This window comes from Perca fluviatilis, chromosome 21 (assembly GCF_010015445.1).
Source record: "Perca fluviatilis chromosome 21, GENO_Pfluv_1.0, whole genome shotgun sequence".
Taxonomy (NCBI): domain Eukaryota; kingdom Metazoa; phylum Chordata; class Actinopteri; order Perciformes; family Percidae; genus Perca; species Perca fluviatilis.
The window spans coordinates 21,645,729-21,664,340 of NC_053132.1; the positions used below are offsets into that span (position 1 = coordinate 21,645,729).

At 40.6% G+C, this 18,612-nt stretch overlaps 1 protein-coding gene across 1 annotated transcript in view; it reads right to left on the bottom strand.

Moving 5' to 3' along the window:
• Positions 1 to 628: 628 nt before the first annotated feature.
• The window catches only part of mms19 (MMS19 homolog, cytosolic iron-sulfur assembly component), a 28,485-nt gene continuing 10,501 nt past the window's right edge, over positions 629 to 18,612 (bottom strand). Inside the window, exons 13-31 of the mRNA XM_039787743.1 lie at positions 17,978 to 18,132; positions 15,812 to 15,890; positions 15,202 to 15,327; positions 14,460 to 14,541; positions 13,680 to 13,777; positions 11,938 to 12,099; positions 11,200 to 11,355; positions 8,620 to 8,719; positions 8,047 to 8,149; positions 7,213 to 7,290; positions 6,974 to 7,100; positions 6,765 to 6,871; positions 5,053 to 5,109; positions 4,708 to 4,894; positions 3,581 to 3,663; positions 3,294 to 3,458; positions 2,987 to 3,046; positions 2,187 to 2,287; positions 629 to 1,374 (exon numbers count right to left, since the gene is read on the bottom strand). Of these exons, the coding sequence (XP_039643677.1) occupies positions 1,344 to 1,374; positions 2,187 to 2,287; positions 2,987 to 3,046; positions 3,294 to 3,458; positions 3,581 to 3,663; positions 4,708 to 4,894; positions 5,053 to 5,109; positions 6,765 to 6,871; positions 6,974 to 7,100; positions 7,213 to 7,290; positions 8,047 to 8,149; positions 8,620 to 8,719; positions 11,200 to 11,355; positions 11,938 to 12,099; positions 13,680 to 13,777; positions 14,460 to 14,541; positions 15,202 to 15,327; positions 15,812 to 15,890; positions 17,978 to 18,132 (2,057 nt within the window). The 3' untranslated portion in view covers positions 629 to 1,343. The remainder of the gene's footprint in view (positions 1,375 to 2,186; positions 2,288 to 2,986; positions 3,047 to 3,293; positions 3,459 to 3,580; positions 3,664 to 4,707; positions 4,895 to 5,052; positions 5,110 to 6,764; positions 6,872 to 6,973; positions 7,101 to 7,212; positions 7,291 to 8,046; positions 8,150 to 8,619; positions 8,720 to 11,199; positions 11,356 to 11,937; positions 12,100 to 13,679; positions 13,778 to 14,459; positions 14,542 to 15,201; positions 15,328 to 15,811; positions 15,891 to 17,977; positions 18,133 to 18,612) is intronic.

Below are 18,612 nucleotides of genomic sequence, written 5' to 3' on the forward strand. Positions count from 1 at the left end.
ACACACATACAAACTTTGAAAAAAATCCATCCATGCTGTTTTGAGTGAGATACGGTTTCTGAATGTGTCCTGCCTTCAGTCTCCTAGTGAGCTGTTCAAAATCGGCTCGGACTGTGACGTCACAGTCCGAAATGAGCTGGCTAACCACAACCGTTAGCTCGTTAGCATGCTAACCGTTAGCATTAGCATGCTAACGCTAATGCTAACGCTAGCATGCTACGTCGTTCTCAATAGCAAAGCACGGCTACAACACACACAAGTTCACCATAATCTACAAAAGAACTACTTACACGTGTGCCCTCGTTTAGAAGTCTCCCAGCTAATCCTGCCTTGTAACTGACCAAAGTTGGAGAAACAGCTTTCTTTTACTGTCTCTAGAGTTAGCTAGCTGACATGCTCTACATCTGAGCTACTGCGCATGTGCGAGTGCAATCAAAGATAGTACAGAAGAAGAAGATGAAAAGAGGTCTCACTCTGTAGCTAAAACAGAAACCAGGTGAAAAGAGGATCTGCAGCAGTGAGAGAGAGCTGTGCAGTACAACAAAAATATGGTGTTTTTTGAAAATTAAACCATGTAAACCTATTCTGGTACAACCTTAAAATACAGTTATGAACCTGAAAATGAGCATAATATGGGCGCTTTAAAAAAAAAAAAAAAAAATCTTGCAACATATGTATCCATTTTTTTATTATTTTGTTAGTTAATTAGAAACAGAAAATTAGCAGATAATACTTAAGTTTTTTATCAAGTAACCACACTAAACGTCAAAAATACTGTCCATTTCATTGTGATTATATAATGATTTCTGGAGGACTTATTTTAGCTGCTGATCTGATCCGAGTAGGAAACCTAAAAGACTCTTAGGACTCCCACTGGACTATTTAAAATGCACTTTGAGTCACATTTTTCAAATTATGAACAACCAAAATGCCTCCATGCAATCTGACGTTTTCTCAAATACGTAGTGAGGAAGACGTACATGAGCTGCGTGGCATATTAAACAAAACTGGTCATTTACATTCTTTTGACTTGGATGATGCTCCACAGTCGGGCCACGTACTCGTACTTGTGCGTTGATGAAGATACAGACAAGCTGCAACAAAAAAAAGGGAGAGAAGACGAAGGGTGGAGGGATTCTGGTTGAAAAGACAGAGAAGGGAGGATAGAGGGATGCTGGGAGATCCAAAGAAAAGAGGGGAGCCACTGAGGAGTTGAACCGAGGAGAGAGAGCCGTCGTGTGGCTTGTGCAGCTTGGGTCCTTGGTACCTGGTCCTGGAGTTTGACTTTCCTTTGTATTCTTCCAAGTTTCGGGAGGATGGGAGGCTTTTGGTTGGGAACAGAATCAACTTCCCCCAGGACTTCCTAACAGGAACCTGTGGAGGAAAAATGAGAAAGAGACACTTTGTTGTGACGAACCAACTATAACTCTATGTGGCGCGTCCACATGAAACAAGCCTTGCTTGACCGCGCACCACTAATTTTAAAGTCACGTTAAAACTATTTCCTGTCCTCCTTCCGATTTCCAGCTGCAGCCTGTCACTCCCCCCTGTACTAACGTTACTCTGTCCCTAAACGCACCTGCACCAGGCGCTTCACGCCGTGCGCTTAGATCGTTAAAAGTCCCATGACATGCTGCTTTTTGGATGCTTTTAAATAGACCTTAGTGGTCCACTAATACTGTATCTGGAGTCTCTTTCCCAAAATTCAGCCTTGGTGCAGAATTACAGCCACTAGAGCCAGTCCCACAATGAGCTTTCCTTAGGATGTGCCATTTCGGTGTCTGGAGCTTTAAATGCTATTGAGAGGGGGGGGGGGGTGTGGCCTTGACCAACTGCCATGCTTGGCTTGTTTTCAAGCCATGATGTCTCTCTCTCTCACGGTGGGCCAAATTCTCTGGGCGGGCAAAGCAGCGAAAGGGGGGGTAACCTTGCTCCTTATGACCTCATAAGGAGCAGATTCCAGATCGGCCCATCTGAGCTTTCATTTTCTCAAAGGCAGAGCAGGATACCCAGGGCTCGGTTTACACCTATCACCATTTCTAGCCACTGGGGGACTATAGGCAGGCTGGGGAAACTCATATTAATGTTAAAAAAACCTCATAAAGTGAAATTGTCATGCCATGGGACCTTAAAAATACTTTAAACGTCCTCTAGTGTGTCTCTTAAACAGTGATTCGGATTCTCACCACTGTCCTCTTGCCTTCACCGCCTCGCTCCTCACCAGCCTCTTCTTGTCGTCCAGGGGCCGGGCCAGAGCTCGCAGCACTCGGGCCCGAAAAGGCAAGACCTGAAACCGTAGACAAGGTTCATCAGTAAAACAAAAAAAAAAGTGTCTGGTGAAGATTTTCTTCCAGTGTCCATAACAATAGTAATACAGTAATAATTTAAACAAATTGGTCAAAATCCGCAGTGTTAAAAAGCACTATTCTTTATTGCACCCACATTTCATAATATTCTTGTGACGACATCCTAATGTGTGCAGCTTTAAACTGATCATACAATCTACACAGCGGAGGTTAGGTTCTTCTTCAGTCCAGATGGTTCATACGTTTTTCTTCAATATTATATATATATATATTTTTTTTTTGTGCTTTTCCCTTTATTTGATAGTGACAGTGGATAGACAGGAAAGGTGGGAGGGGGATGACATGCAGCAAAGGGCCGCAGGTCGGACTCGAACCCGGGCCGCTGCAAAGGTCTCGGCCTATATGGGGCGCACGCTCTTACTGGCTAGAGGTTGCCCTGTTTTTCTTCACTATATAAAGAAAACAACTGGGGTCATTGAAAATCCACATTTATGGGATGGAAGTGGGGAGAAATGAAGGGCTGGAACATTATAACATGTTTTTGTTCCGCTCTGTAAAAAGATATATATATATATTTTGCTCGAGTGTAGGTCAAGCAGAGACTCTAAATTTAAGAAAGCATTTTTTGACACAACACTTGACAGGGCTCTCAAACATCTAAAACAACATTTGGGTTTTACCTCATGTTCGGGGAAGCGGGAAACAGCATGGATGCACCGCAATGAAGTGATCCTCACGTTCTGCCAGAAATAAAACAATTATTGGATAGAGCTCTGGCTAATGTATATATATATATATATATATATATATATATATATATATATATATATATATATATATATAAATATATATAAATATATATATATAATATATATAGATAGTAAGCAGCAACTGCTGATGACGGTTTGACCTTACACTGCTCACAAATGTGATTATGACAGAGGGGATCAGTACAGAAAGCCCTCTCAGGTATGAGGTCTCACTCACCATGGCTGGACTGGAGGTAAGGGCCAGCAACCTGCTGACCAAAGCCTCCAGCTGTTGGATGAGCACTGGCGGGGGGTCCATGATGACGGGCTGCAGACAGGACAGGGTGGACAGCTGGACGCCCTGGTCGGGACACGACAAGGCCTCCAACAGCAGAGACAGGAGCTGGACACAGCAAAAAAAAAAAGCTTCACATTAATGCTCGCCATTTTCAATTTTTTTTTTTGATTAAGTGGCAGGCGGCCGCTGGTTATAGTCGTTCTAGAACTATTTGAAAATGAACTCACCTTTGGCAGTTCAGTGACTTGGACCTGCTTGGGCAGTGTATTGACGATGTTAGACAGAGCCTTCAGGTAGTTGGGCTTCTTCTCTGCAGAGGAGGCAGGGATGAGGGGCATTAACGAGACCAGAGGAAAAAAAGTCTGAAACCTCCAAAATAACAAGTCACTTTATTTGGACGTTATTTATTCTCTTTTGGAGATTTTACATCATTGTCTTTTAAACATCCTGTCAATGTTGTTAGAAGTTTTTGAGCATGAGCAATGATCTAAGGCAGCTTGCGACTCCTATATAAGCTGCCTTAGATCATTGCTCATGCTCAAAAGCTTTATATGAAACCAGTCAAAGGTTTGGGGTAACTTACAAATTTCCATTCCACTCCATTATAGACAGAATACCAGCTGATCTGAGTGGGTGGCTGATCTTTAATGCAATATCTACGTTGCCCATTATCAGCAACCATTCATCCAATGTTCCAAAGGCACATTCTGTTTACTAATCGGATATCATTTTAAAAGGCTAACTGAGAAAACATTGGAGAACCCTTTTGCAATTATGTAAGCACATAATGTAATCTGAAAACTGCTGACCTGGTTAAAAACACAATGCAACTGATCTCAGCTGGTATTCTGTCTATAATGGAGTAGAATGGAAATTTGTAAGTTACCCCAAACTTTTGACCGTATATATATATATATATATATATATATATATATATATATACGACTATATTGGATTATATATATATATATATATATATATATATATATATATATATAATCCAAGGTTTAAAAGATTTCCATCCGACAGTGGAATGGATATAAAGCCTCCTATAACGGGTTGATTTGACTTCTCTCAGCTCTATTTCCTTTATATATTCAAATATGGGTGACTGTGCTGGGATGTCCATTAATCTTGCTATTCAAATGCTCTCACATAGCTGTACTTTGAACAATGTGGTCTTAGTATTTCTTTTTTCTATGAACTGTCTGTAATGAGAGCAGCATGCATTTCGGTTTGCTACAGTGTCTCTTGTGCTGTCAGAAATGTTCAAATGATACCCGTAAGTGGCTTTAACCGAGTTAGGTTTGATTTCAAATAAGCCTTTTCCACAGCAGTGCTGTTGCCCCTGTACCTTGCGGCGCAGCATTGAAGCCCCGGACCAACTTGTCTGAATTCTCGCTGAAGAAGCGCTGGCGGTACATGATGCGAACGTCGGCATGGCAACCGCGGTTCAGGATGTCGGCGGAGTCGCTCATCAGCAGCGTGAAGCCGTCGGCTGCCATCGGACCCAGATCGGCATCGTCGAGCAGAGAGAAGAGCTTCAGAACACACAGTGGGAGGAAAGTTCAAATCAAAGTCCAGTTTCTTCTGTTCATCTTGGCACATGAAAGTTGTGTAAAAGGACACAATAAAATTGTAATAAAAGATTGGTCCAATTGTATTTAATAAAGCATGGTGCGTGTGTCCCTGTTCTTACCTTGTCAGTGAGTGTTGTAAACAGAGGGTGGTATCTGAGAAGCAGAGCCTTGGCAACCTGGAGACAAAGCAACTATATTGCACTTGCTTCTTCTTATACAAACATAACTGTGTTAGGTTACCATTTAACTTGATTTATTGAATGCCAGCCAGTTTAAATGTCTTAAAGTGCTCATATTATGCTCATTTTCAGGTTCATAATTGTATTTAGAGGTTGTACCAGAATAGGTTTACATGGTTTAATTTTCAAAAAACACCATATGTTTGTTGTACTGCACATTGCTGCAGCTCCTCTTTTCACCCTGCGTGTTGAGCTCTCTGTTTTAGCTAAAGAGTGAGACATCTCACTTCTGTTTCTATCTTTGTTGGGAGTTCCACATGCGCAGTAGCTAGGTAAGGACTACTAGCCAGTCAGAAGCAGAGTATGAGGGCGTGCCACGCTAGCAGCTAGGCGAGCATTATAACGTGTGTTACAAAGTAGGGCTGTGTATTGGAAAGAATCTGGCAATACGTATCACAATACATGGGTCACGATTCAATATATTGCCATATATTTCGATACTGTGCATAAGGCGATATATTGGGATTTTTTTAAAGTATAATTTTAGAAAAACTAATATAAAAAAAAAAAAAGACATGACGTTCATTAAAGTCAAAGAAGTTTACTTTAGGTAAACAATTCAGTACACAGAAAATCAAACTGCCAGTTTGGGATTGTGGTTCACAGGTTCTTAGTGAGCTAATTTTTATATGCTAAAGTAGGCCAAAGTTCAGCTACATTGTTAGGCAAAGTCAGGCACTGCTAGGCACGGTTATAGCCGGGACACACCAGCCAGACGGCTGACCGTCGACAGAAAAGCCAGTCGAGATGATCAGTTGGGTCCCTGAGGTCCAAAAAACTGCCTCGGAACACACTGAGGTGACACCGATTTGAGAAACGTAATAATTCTCCATAGCAGCAGGCGGCGCTACTCTGTCACGCTCATTCCGCTCCCCATTTCCGGTTGAGTCCCGACTGCCTTGCCGCCGACTGAACATGTCAGGTCGGCCAAAATGAACGCCGACAGCCCCCCAGACTGACGACGGCACGGGACACACCGAACAGATTCGAATCACTGACCTCGCCACTTAGGAACCTGACCTCGCCTTGTCCAACGGCCGATTTGTCCCGGCCTTTAGGCAAGGACATTAGTGGTGCGTCTCAGCATAGCCATTTAGCGGAAGGGGGTTTAAACACAACATAAAAAATTAACCACTGTCTTACATGAATATTTTTGCACGTAAAAAAAAATATTTTATAAAAAAAATAAAATCAACATTGCCTTTTTGAACATCGATACAGTATTGCAAAATAAATTATTGCGATACTCAAGTGTATTGATTTTTTCTTACACTCCTATTACAAAGTGACGCACGTTTGTCTCTGAAGTAAAGGCTGGACTACAATAGAGCTGTTTGGAGCAGTTTGTGAACAGTGTTTTCTGTTGGAGATGGTAAGTCCCTTTGGGGTGGACTTTGGGCTTTTTCACTTTGTAAACATATAACGTGCACAAAAAACGATATATAACACAATAAAGGAAAGGGAAAAAAGCCAAAAAGCATAATATGAGCACTTCAATTATCTGACCAAAAGTTCTGACATTTGACCAAAAATGATTCTAGCAGAGGAATATAAAGTTGCAAACAATTAGCAGCAGACAGTGCGACTCTTACCCAGATCATGAGGGTGAAGGCCTGAGTGCGTACAGATGCAGACGCAGAGTCCAACTCCCTACACACTCTCTTCACGCTGCTCTGGATTTGGCTGTCAAGAGAATCACCTGAAGAAGAAACCAAACCACCACAGAAGCGCTCAGTTAGTAGTAGGCTCTCGGGTTTTAGAACAAAAAAGCAAACGGTAGCGTGAAGAGACACAAACTGACCCTGTGGTCTCTTGTTAACCAGGCCGGCGAAGCACTTTGCGGCCGAGGTGTATGAGAGCGGGTGACTGCAGGCGCAGCTCATCTCCTCCAGCTGTGACAGCAGTTCCTCTATCTGAGGCACCTCCACCTGGATGACACGCACAACCCTCAGAATGCAGCTTCAGTAACAGATGCAATGCTCTTTTGGTTTTTTTTATATCTTCAGAAAAGCAGAATTAAGTGTTGGAGTTGAGACTCACACTGCGAGGTAACGAACACACGCATCCCATAAGCAGGCAAACCATCTGAGACTGGCTCCACGAGTCACCCTGCTGCTTCTGGGAAAACATTACATGCCTGAATGAACACACTTTTCAAGTAACAGGGAAAAGAAAAAGTCCTCTTCTTCTCCGAAAGAGAACCAACCCCTAAATTAGAGCTGTATATTGTTGATTTGATTTTTATTTAGCACATGCGAAAAACAACAACAGTGTTAAAATATGCAAAAAAACTCCAGAGGCTTGGCATGTTGGGCTCCCTTAAATTAATTTAACGAAAGGTATATATATAAAAAATAAATAAATAAATAAATAAATAAATAATTAATATTAATATTAATATATATATATATATATATATATATATATATATATATACACACACACACATACATACATACATACACACACACACACACACACACATATTAGGGCTGGGTAAAATATCGATATTATATCGATATCGTGATATTAGACTGGATATCGTCTTAGTTTTTGGATATTGTAATATCGTGATATGACACAAGTGTTCTGTCACTGTCACTGGTTTTAATGGCTGGATTACAGTAAAGTGATGTCATTGGAACTTACCGGACTGTCCTAGCTTTTCTATTATTTGCCTTTACCCACTTAGTTATTATATACACATTAATGATGCTTATTTATCAAAAATTATCTTTTTTAATCATAACATGCACAGTACGGGAATGATAAATAATTGGTGGTGTATTAAGACATGCAAATATGAAGAGACAATATTTGAAATAAACATTTTACGGCAGCCACGTGTGTACACAAACCCATGTACATACAAACCTTGAGCAGCTGGATGTGTGAAGGGAAGGAGTTGTCGGGCAAAAAGGAAACATCACCGTGCAGGAAGAGAGACACAGCCCTCGACGCCGTCTGTCCCGCCAACCTGACGACATCAAAAAACAAAAGAAGACAAATACGGAAACCACACAAACCTCATGAAATATGTTCTTACAGTACTTTGTCAAAACACGTCTGAGACACTGCCAAAAAAAAAAAGGTGAGAAACAGACAGGAATTAGACAGTGAACTAGTTTTAAATCTGATTTAAATTTAGAAACATAGAAACACAGCAGGCAAAGCAGCTTGTGAAACTGCATTCAGGTACAAAAAAAAAATAGTCTAACACATTTGAAAGCTAAATAATTTCCCCAAGATACATCAATTATTCCTATGTATCTCAGGGTAAATAGTCTGTTGAACAACTGACAAAGAGCAGTCATTTGCTTCTAGCTGATATTTTGGAAAGCCAGAGTGTGGCACTGGTTAGTATGTCTTTACATTAAGACAGTAGAGACAGGACGAGTTCAGTGTTAACGTGGTGAAAAAGTGAATGAGAGTTTGTACTGTACTGACGTGGGCTGTAGCCTGGAGCAGGAAGTGCTGATGACAGGGACCATGGCAGACAGGACCGCCTCCTCCACAAGGGGACTACGACAACCAGGTGACCCCTCGCCTACAAAACATCAATAGTGAGTTATTAGTGAATTAGTACAAAATAGTGCCATAAGATATTTTCTGGGTGTGCATAAATATACCCCTACATTGGCGATAGTGGGAGACATGGGATGGGAATCATGTGAGGCTCGCTGGAAGATATGTATGGTCCAGTTATGGAATCGGCTATTAGATATGGACGCAAATAGGTTGACAAAGAAAATATTTCTCTGGGATAAACACATTCTTGGTCTTTGGTCTAACGACATATGCAAATTGTTTTGTAATTATGGTTTTGGGGATTTGTTTCTTAATAACGAAAAGCTGAATATTGGTTTGTTTAAAGAATCTGTGTTTACTAAAGACAAAAAGCAGTGGGCTGATGATATATGGGCTAAGCCAAAATTGCGTATTTTTGTAATGATAAAACCAGAATATGTCAATGAAAATTATGTTGTATATAATTTGTCAAAAAGGCAAAGATCCTTATGTGCTCAAGTGAGATCTGGTGTTTTGCCTTTGACTATTGAAACAGGACGATCTGTTAATGTAGAAGAGGAAAAACGGATCTGTCCTATGTGTTGTTTGAATGATATAGAAAAGGAGTTCCATTTTGTTTTCTATTGTCCTTTTTATTGTGAGCAGCGTGATTTTTTATTTTGTAGGATAAAAGCAGAGATTGATTTGGTAAATATGGATGATGCTCAAAGATTGAGATGGCTGTTCACATATGAAACATATAAATTCGCTAATTATTTAGATAAAGCCTGGGAGAAGAGGAAAAAAGCTCTTTATCGAGTGTAGATGAGAATGGATTGTTTGTGTGTGGTATGTGTATATACATGTATGTACGTGTATGTCTATATATTTGTATTCATGTATTTGTTCAAAGGATTTGTATATGCAACGGGAAGAAGTTTGTTGAATAAGTGAATTTGTGGTGTCTTGTAATCCCATGTGGGATGGGCCAAGATGTTTGGCATGACACAGAAATAAAATATAACTAACTAACTATAGCTGAAATAATTCACTGATAAACTTTAACATTTAGAATATCTTTTTTTTTTTTTATTATAAAATTATGCTGTAAAGTTGGGCATTTACCATAGCGGTCTATCGGGATAAGTCTCGCTTTGCCAGACCCTCCTCCAAAGCACACTGAAGGAGGGTCTGACTAGTCCACATAGCATTCGGGGATGGGAGGAAAACGTGCTCTGGTTTAATGGCATTTCTTTAAACCAATCAGAATCGTCATGGGCGGTGCTAAACTCCACACAGAGCCGCTGCGAGAGAAAACTCAGATTGGACAGATAGTCTAGCTAGCGGTCTGGATTTACCCTGCAGAGATCTGAGGAGCTGTTAACCATAGTCCTCAGAAATCTACCCAATTTAAAATTCCAACACAAAGAAAGCGGAAGGAAACGGAAAATACAGTACGTGCATCCGGCGGACTTTCCTGCAATCCCGGAAATGGAACGCGAAGGATATAGACTAATGGGGATTGAGTCATTTTAGGAACCAGCCTCAAGTGGCCATTGGAAGAACTGCTGTTAATTTTTAGCACTTCCACATTGGTTTAACTTTTAAGCACCAGAGGTTACCGCTTGGTTTAAAGTTCCTGAATACGGGCTGTGTGCATTCTTCTGTGGATTGAGTGTTTCGATACTGCAGTATTTAGAATAATAATAATAATAATAATAATAATAATAATAATAACTTGTATTGATATAGCGCCTTTCATGAAACCCAAGGACACTTTACAGAATTACACTGGCTAAGCTAAAGGAGCTTGTAGGCTGTGGTGAAAAAGTGGTGTTTCAAGATTTCTTTTTTTTTTTTTTTAAATGTCCAGGTATGTAGCATTTCGGATATCTGCAGGGAGGGTGTTCCAGAGGGATGGGGCTGCAACACTAAAGGCCCTGTCTCCAAAGGTACAGAGTCTGGTGTGGGGAATGGAGATCAGGCCAGCGTCTGAGGACCGGCGGTTTCGGGGTGGGGTGTATGGATGGAGGAGGTCGGAGAGGTACTGTGTGGCCAGGGCATGGAGGGATTCGGAGGTGAGAAGGAAGATTTTATATATGCATATTATAATATGCGATGCAGGACTTAAATCGGGAGCCAGTGAGGGTGGATGAGGGTTGGGGGTGATGTGCTGCCAGGTCTTGGTGTGGATGAGGACACTACAATTACCACCTTGCTGACCCCTGCTTTAGGGGGTCCTGAGATACAGCGTTCACAAGAATGGGACGGACTGACAGACAGACAACCCAAAACATAATGCCTCCGGCCATGGCTGTCGCCAGCGCAGTCATAAAAAGATTTTTTTTTTTACAATACAGGACCTTTAAAAATGCAAGGATGACTGTGGTGGGACTGTGAATTAAGAAGTAGCACATTATCAGTACTTAAGGTAGACGTTATTTGGTGAGGCTGAAATGTGGGGTGATGGTGAAAAGTAAGAGAGGACATTATCAGAATTTCAGTTGAGAAACCGCTCACCCTGCAGTGCTGCCTGGAGTGCCAGAGACAGCAGGCGCGGGATAATGAGGTCATGGAAGCATCGTCCCGTCTCCTCAGTGTCCTGAACCTGCTCTGCTATTCTCTGGAGGCTGCGACACGCCAACACCACCTCCTCCACTGAGAAACCAACAGCACCTGAAAAAGACAAGAACAAGAAATGATGCATTCCACTGAAACTTCTCTTTTGCTTCTTCTTCATTTGTTTAGCCTGTACATGAGACACAATTCCTGTGACTTTAAACAACAACAACACACAAGTTATGCAATAACTGATGCATGTCACTTGACACAAATGCAGATGGGAGATGTGAGGTGTCAGCTAACAGTACTGAAACTCACATTTCAGAATTTGATGGGTAGCGATACTGTTGTTAACTCTTGTTCTGCTTGACCTTTACATTTTTGTATTTGGAGACAGACTAATACGTAGATTACCTGGACCAGTGTTCTTATTTGTGCCATACAGTTAAAAAAAAAAAGTCTGCTTTAGCTATTGTCAAATCCTTCTGCCTAAATATGGAGAGATTGTGACTGCTTCAAGGCAATTTAGGCGAAAAAAATTTAAATCTTCAAACCATATCAAGAAAACGTCTTTACGGTCTAAAATAAACAGTCATCTATAAAGAGGAATGGCTGTTTATTTTTTGGGATTGTAGGCTTCCAGCAATCATGTTGAGAAAGAAATGAGTCTATGCCTGAAGTCAGAAAACCGATTACCTGTGTGTGCTGAGCTGAGGACCTCCAAGAGGACAGGCGTGCTCTCCTGGACAACACTGGGTTGGGTGGACACCGCAGCCAGAGCAGACAAACACCGCTGGCGCACTGCATGATGGGAACGCCGCTCAGAAATGGCTCTTTCGTTGTCATGATCCATGGGCTCTGAACAGAGGAGGGTTAAAGATTTGCAAGATACACTCATGAATTGCCAGTCTGCAGTCTAGAAGGGGGAGAGCGGCTATGCATTTCATTAGTTTACGTTTAAATATTTGTAATTTATTTAAGTCAATTTGTAGAGATTTTTTTCTCCTTTAAAATTAAAGTAATACTGCTGTTGATCAAAAAAAAAATACTAAATAAATGCACTGAGTCAAAGAGGTAAAGAAATAAATCATGGAAAGGTCCAGCTCCTTTTTACAAGCATTGCATAATACAAATATTAGTCTCTGTAGAGTTTTTACATACTCCCTGATAGAGTTCGACCGATTCATCGGTGTTGCCAATTAATCGGCACCGATAGTTGATTGGTGGAACTTTCGTTATCGGCAAAAATCCATTCCGTTGCTGGAGCAGCTGAGAAGCACGCTGTAGTTCATTACACTGTACGCGAGAGCTGAGAAGGGTCTGCTGGCATCATGCATTACAATAGCGCCCTCTAGAGGCGAAATAAAAACTATCACTGATGCCTCGTGTTGTTTATTTTCGACACGTGTTACTGCATGCTGCACGGAGAGCACATGCTGTGCGGAGAAGGCTGACATCAGATGCGCATTTAAAGCATCGACAGCAAAAAGTTATGTATACAGTACATTTTGTCATATCATTATAAAGTTATTAATTTGTTGAATAGATGCTGCATTAGTAGAGAAAGAACAGCAAAGTATGTTTGTTTGCTTTCGAGGCTGAGATGACGCTAAACATTAGTAGTAGGCTAACTTACCTCAAGCGGACAAAAATAAACGCAAGTCCGACCCAAATGGATCGTCCACGATCCCAAACGGCACCTCTGATTCATATTTAGATGATTTAATAACAGTTAAACGTAGAGACTTACCGATTTCTGCAGCTAAAAGCTAACGAATTAGCCGTCACGGGGGTGTCTTTGGTGTCTTTCTAGCCATTACAGGTGGGTTTCTATCCAGCCTGGAACTTGTGCCTTTTTTCGGAGTTGTTGAGCATTAAATCCAAACTGTTACATGCAAGATTTAGCCACTTGATGTCCATAATTCATCACGTTTTCGGTCATTTCTGCCGCTAACTCCGTGCTACCGACAAGGGAATCTCCCATGATGCCTTTGTTTATGTTTTCAACCAATGGGAAGGCAGGTCCGTCACACATTACGCCTTATATGGGCATCCAAGCGAGAACAGAGAGTATATAGTGGGAAAGATAGATCCCTCCAGTTCAGAGATCGTCTGTTACCGTTCTAAACCGTTCTACAGAGAAGAATGGCGTCACTGTTTTGAGATTTGGCATACATTTGGGCCTTTTTTGAAGAAATGTAAATAGTTTGTCCTTTATATGAATTATAATGCTCATTATGTTTATTTTTGCACTGGATGACTCCAAATATGTAGGAGAACTGTTTTAGACAACACACATGCTTGTGTAGCATTGCTGTGGGTGTATCAATTCTAAATACTATCGGTCGATTAATCGGTTATGGGCAAATATTGCCCAACCTAGCTATCGACCTCTACTCCCTGATACTCTATATTTTTAGTGTGTGCTTTTCACTTACCAGAAAACATCTCCTTCTTTAGTCTTGGGATGAGTTTAGCGATAAAGGCTGCAGGGTGCAACGCTGCTAAGGCTCCGGCACACTCCACCACAGCAAGACTGCAGGCCGAAAACAGGACAAAGACTCAGACAGATACCATTTATGGTCAGATCAACTGCCAAACAAACAAAACAGTATGAGTGTTAAGCCGCCTACACACGATAGGGGGCAAAACTGCTCTGCGCTGGCCGTTCCATTGATTTCCTATGGCAACGTGGCATCATGACTTTGCGTAAACATACACGCCACTTTCCTAAAGCCAGATTATTAGTTATCTGTACGCATTTTGAGCTATCCGCGTGTATGTCTACACTGTATACAGCGGACGCCCCGTGGTGTGTTATCGCGAGAACATGCCGTGCTATCGCGAGAACATTGTCACACGTGTGTAAAAAACTCCTGGGTGAAAGTCCTGTGTTTTACCCATTGGCTGTCGGTTATTGGCTGTTATGTTTCGTGGTGCAGGTTGGCGCAGTTTGTTTTTGTTGGCGTTTGTGGAGCCTGGGCTGTCTACAGAGACCACTTTTTTTTTTTTTTTTAACAGTGTGTTCAGGGGACAGGCAGCTAGCAGATAGTGAGGAGATGTTTGCTGCATGTGACAAAAAATGTTGTAGCCTAAAAAAACGTGCAACATCGCTTAGAGCACCTTTAAGGAGGTAAATGGAGAAGTAGCAATAGAGGAATCCAAATGATGACAGAGGAGAGGAGAGACAGATGGAAGGATGTTCAACATGAGCTCACCTGACTTCGGCGTCGTCCTCCGTCAGCACCAGTCTGGTTAGGTGGTCTACAGCCAGCTCAATATCAGAGTCCAACAGCAGGCCTGAGAGACACAGTAGATTTGTAATATTTGAAACTAGGGCTGCAACAACGAATCGATAAAATTCGATTATTAAAAAAGTTATCGAGTCAAATTTAGTTGAGCGCAGAGCGGTATAGTTTGCAAGACTAAAGACGCGTTTTTATTCACTTGCCTTTTTTGGCCCATTCATTTTTCAATCTGCTGTCATGTATATATTCTGTGCTTTGTCCCGTATCAGTTATTGTTGACAAATATATTTGTGTGTGTTGTACTTTTTAATTTCCTTTTAAAGTTCTTTTATAGCACTTGGTCATCTTAAACTGTGTTTAAATGTGGTGTGTAAATGAACTTAACTGGCACTACAATACAATACAATACTACTAATAATTTAATGAATAAGCTTCAAGTGAATGTGTGTGTGTGTGTCTCTTGTCTGTATCTGCTCTTTGGGTTACTTACCTTTACCCAACTATTAACTAAAACAACAAGTATGTATGTAAGTTTGTATTGAGTTGATGTAAATTAATGCTTTTGTTTTTTTATCCGATTCATCGAATAAATAATCGACAGATTAATCAATTATTAAAATAATCGTTAGTTGCAGCCCTATTTGAAACAGTGCTAAATGCCTGACTAAATCTGACTCTGCTGTAGGCTGTTAAATATTTAATTGCACCTCACCTCTTTGCTGCGCCAGTGAGGTGAGCACAGAGTTGGCCGTGATCTGCAGACTGGCATTCGTCTCGGTCAGGGCAGAAAAGACCATGCTGCACAGAGACGGACGGAAGGCTAAAAACACACTCTCTTCTAATGCGGAGAAGGCGAAACACAGACAAACAAAAACAGAAAAGTTAAAATCTGAAAGCAAATTCTTTCTCTGGTCTCCATGGTTATGCATGAACCGCACCTAAACACAGTCACAGTATTTCAAAAAAGAAAAAGAAAAAAGAAGAGCAGTCCTTTTTATATCCGTTTTGAAGTTCCTTTATTACAAACTATTCATGATTTAATGTCAAGAGACAATAAACTACAGAAAGCTTTTTAGTCTTGTTCATGCTAAGTTCAAACACAAAAACCGCACTCTGCAATGCAATGGCATGAAACAGATGCGCCCAAGGGATTAAAATCTGAGACAAATGTATAATTTGTAGTGTATAATTTGTAAGATTTGTATCATTATTTATTGCTGTTGAAGTGGAACAAGACCCAGCTGTTAGAAATGGATGCCACACATGAGTGCTCTGGAATGAAAATGTTGCCCTGAAGTAAGACAGCAATAAACAGCACTTGCCGTTGTCTGAAGACCGGCAGGTTTTTACCGACAGGATAAATCGCTGTACCACCTCCAGTAATGTTCGTCTGTGGGAACACTGCAGAGAGAAAAAAGAAGTCCTTTATTCTAGTGTAGTAAGTAACTCATATCATTAGGGATGCACAGATACCACTTTTTGTAAGTATAAGTACTTACATTTGGGTATTTGCCAAAACAAAGTACCAAAATGAGTACTTAATACTATTACAGTTCTAACAATTACTTTGAAAACATGCATTATTTGCACCTGAACGCATCATGACCTTACGAGGTGTACCTGAATGCACCATGAAGTAGGGCTGGGCGATATGGAGAAAATCAAATATCACGATATTTTTTACCAAATACCTCGATATCGATACCTCAACAATATTGTAGTGTTGACTATTGGTGCTTTCACAAACTATTTACACAATGAGATTTTTGATAAATAATCATCAGTAATGTGGATATAATGACTTAAGTGGGTAAAGACAAATAATAGAACAGTTACAACAGTCTGGTAAGTTCATTAAATGACATCACTTTACTGCAATGCAGCCTTTAAAACCAGGAAAAGAAAACACTTATGCCATATTACGATACTACGATATCCAAAATCTAAGACGATATCTAGTGTCATATCACAATATCGATATAATATCGATATATTGCCCAGCTCTACCATGAAGTCCTGTCAGTTCCCACATCCTTTAAGATAAGATAATAAGATAACCTGAATGCATCATGAAGTCCTGTTGGTGCCCACATGCTTTAAGATAAGATAAGATAATAACATAATAACATAAGATAAGATAACCTGAATGCATTATGAAGTCTTGTTGGTGCCCACATGCTTTAAGATAAGATAATAACATAAGATAAGATAACCTGAATGCACCATGAAGTCCTGTTGGTGCCCACTTGCTTTAAGATAAGATAATAAGATAATAACATAAGATAACCTGAATGCACCATGAAGTCCTGTTGGTGCCCACTTGCTTTAAGATAAGATAATAAGATAATAACATAAGATAACCTGAATGCACCATGAAGTCCTGTTGGTGCCCACTTGCTTTAAGATAAGATAATAAGATAATAACATAAGATAACCTGAATGCACCATGAAGTCCTGTTGGTGCCCACTTGCTTTAAGATAAGATAATAAGATAATAACATAAGATAACCTGAATGCACAATGAAGTCCTGTTGGTGCCCACTTGCTTTAAGATAAGATAATAACATAAGATAGCCTGAATGCACCATGAAGTCCTGTTGGTGCCCACTTGCTTTAAGATAAGATAATAAAATAATAACATAAGATAACCTGAATGCACCATGAAGTCCTGTTGGTGCCCACTTGCTTTAAGATAAGATAATAAGATAATAAGATAATAAGATAAGATAACCTGAATGAACCATGAAGTCCTGTTGGCGCCCACATGCTTTACCGTTCCTTGTTTATTTACATAGCAACTCACTAGGAAGGCATAATGTTGCCACACGGGTGACTTCAGGGAAGTGGGAGGATTTTCCAGTTCTGTTGTTTCTCAGACCCTGGCAGTGGCCATGGTTTCTGGGAAAGGGAAGCTGCAGGCTACCGGTAAGCTACGCAGTATTTAGCTTCGGACTGTTGCACGTCCCCGACCGGGACTCCCGTTTTGAGTGAAATACAGCCACACTTTAGACCGTTTTGCTTTGAGCTTTTTAAGTGTGCTTAAGCTATAAGCAAACGATAGGTTACCATGGCCTTCTGCCAACTGTAATGCTAATTAGCATAAAATGCAGTTGTATCGGAGTTGTTTTAGGAGTACGAGTGCATTAGCAAAGTATCGGACCCGATACCAACACTGGTAATTGTGTATCCCTGGATATCATCACACAGATATCAATATTCTGACTTAAGAGTCCATTTATTTTTTATTTTACCTTTTTTTTTTTTATTCAGGCAAGTCATTAAGAACATGCTCTTATTTGATATGGTGGCCTGATTTGCAATGGCAGCCTTAATGTCCATGACATCACAGATTGGGTTAGGGTTAGTGAATGACACTAAAAGAGAATGACCTCAAAAATATGATAGTACAACAATAGTACAAGTTAAAGCACCACTCTCCCTATGCCAATATTAAACGAAACAAACACCTGGATGGTTGCCTTATGTACCTGCGCTCTGCTGTTGTACTGCTCAATGAGAGAGGGCATCACGGCGGCTGTTATGATGTGGCTGGCCCTGTCGGAGGCGCTGCAGGCGGCCTGCAGCAGCTTGGCGCTGGGCCACACAAGCTTCAGGTCCGGCTCAGACAGGTGATGTTTGCAGTCTGGAACAACATCACACTTTCAGTAAAAAAAAAACAAAAAAAAACAGAACAATACCACTAGACATATACTAGAGGTATACTGATATGTTACGGCTGTTAGTGAGTTTTATTAAAGTTGAGATGAGAAAAAAAAAAGTGGAGAGGATTTCCCTGCAAATTGTTTACAGGCAGATCAGTCAATAAGTTTAACCTATTTCAGTCTAAAATATGGACTGGCCTTTAAAACTCAACCAATATCAGTCAAGCCCCAGTGTCTATATTATAATCATAGCAGTGTTTCCTTTAGGATTTTTTTTAGCAGTGGGGGCAGGTCCGAACACCCCCCCGCCCCATGAAACGGAACTGGCACTTCGCTGCAACACAAAACAAATATATTTATTCACCTCTATTCACACACACAATGAGGCAATTTTTGGCCATATATATATATATATATATATATATATATATATATATATATATATATATATATATATATAT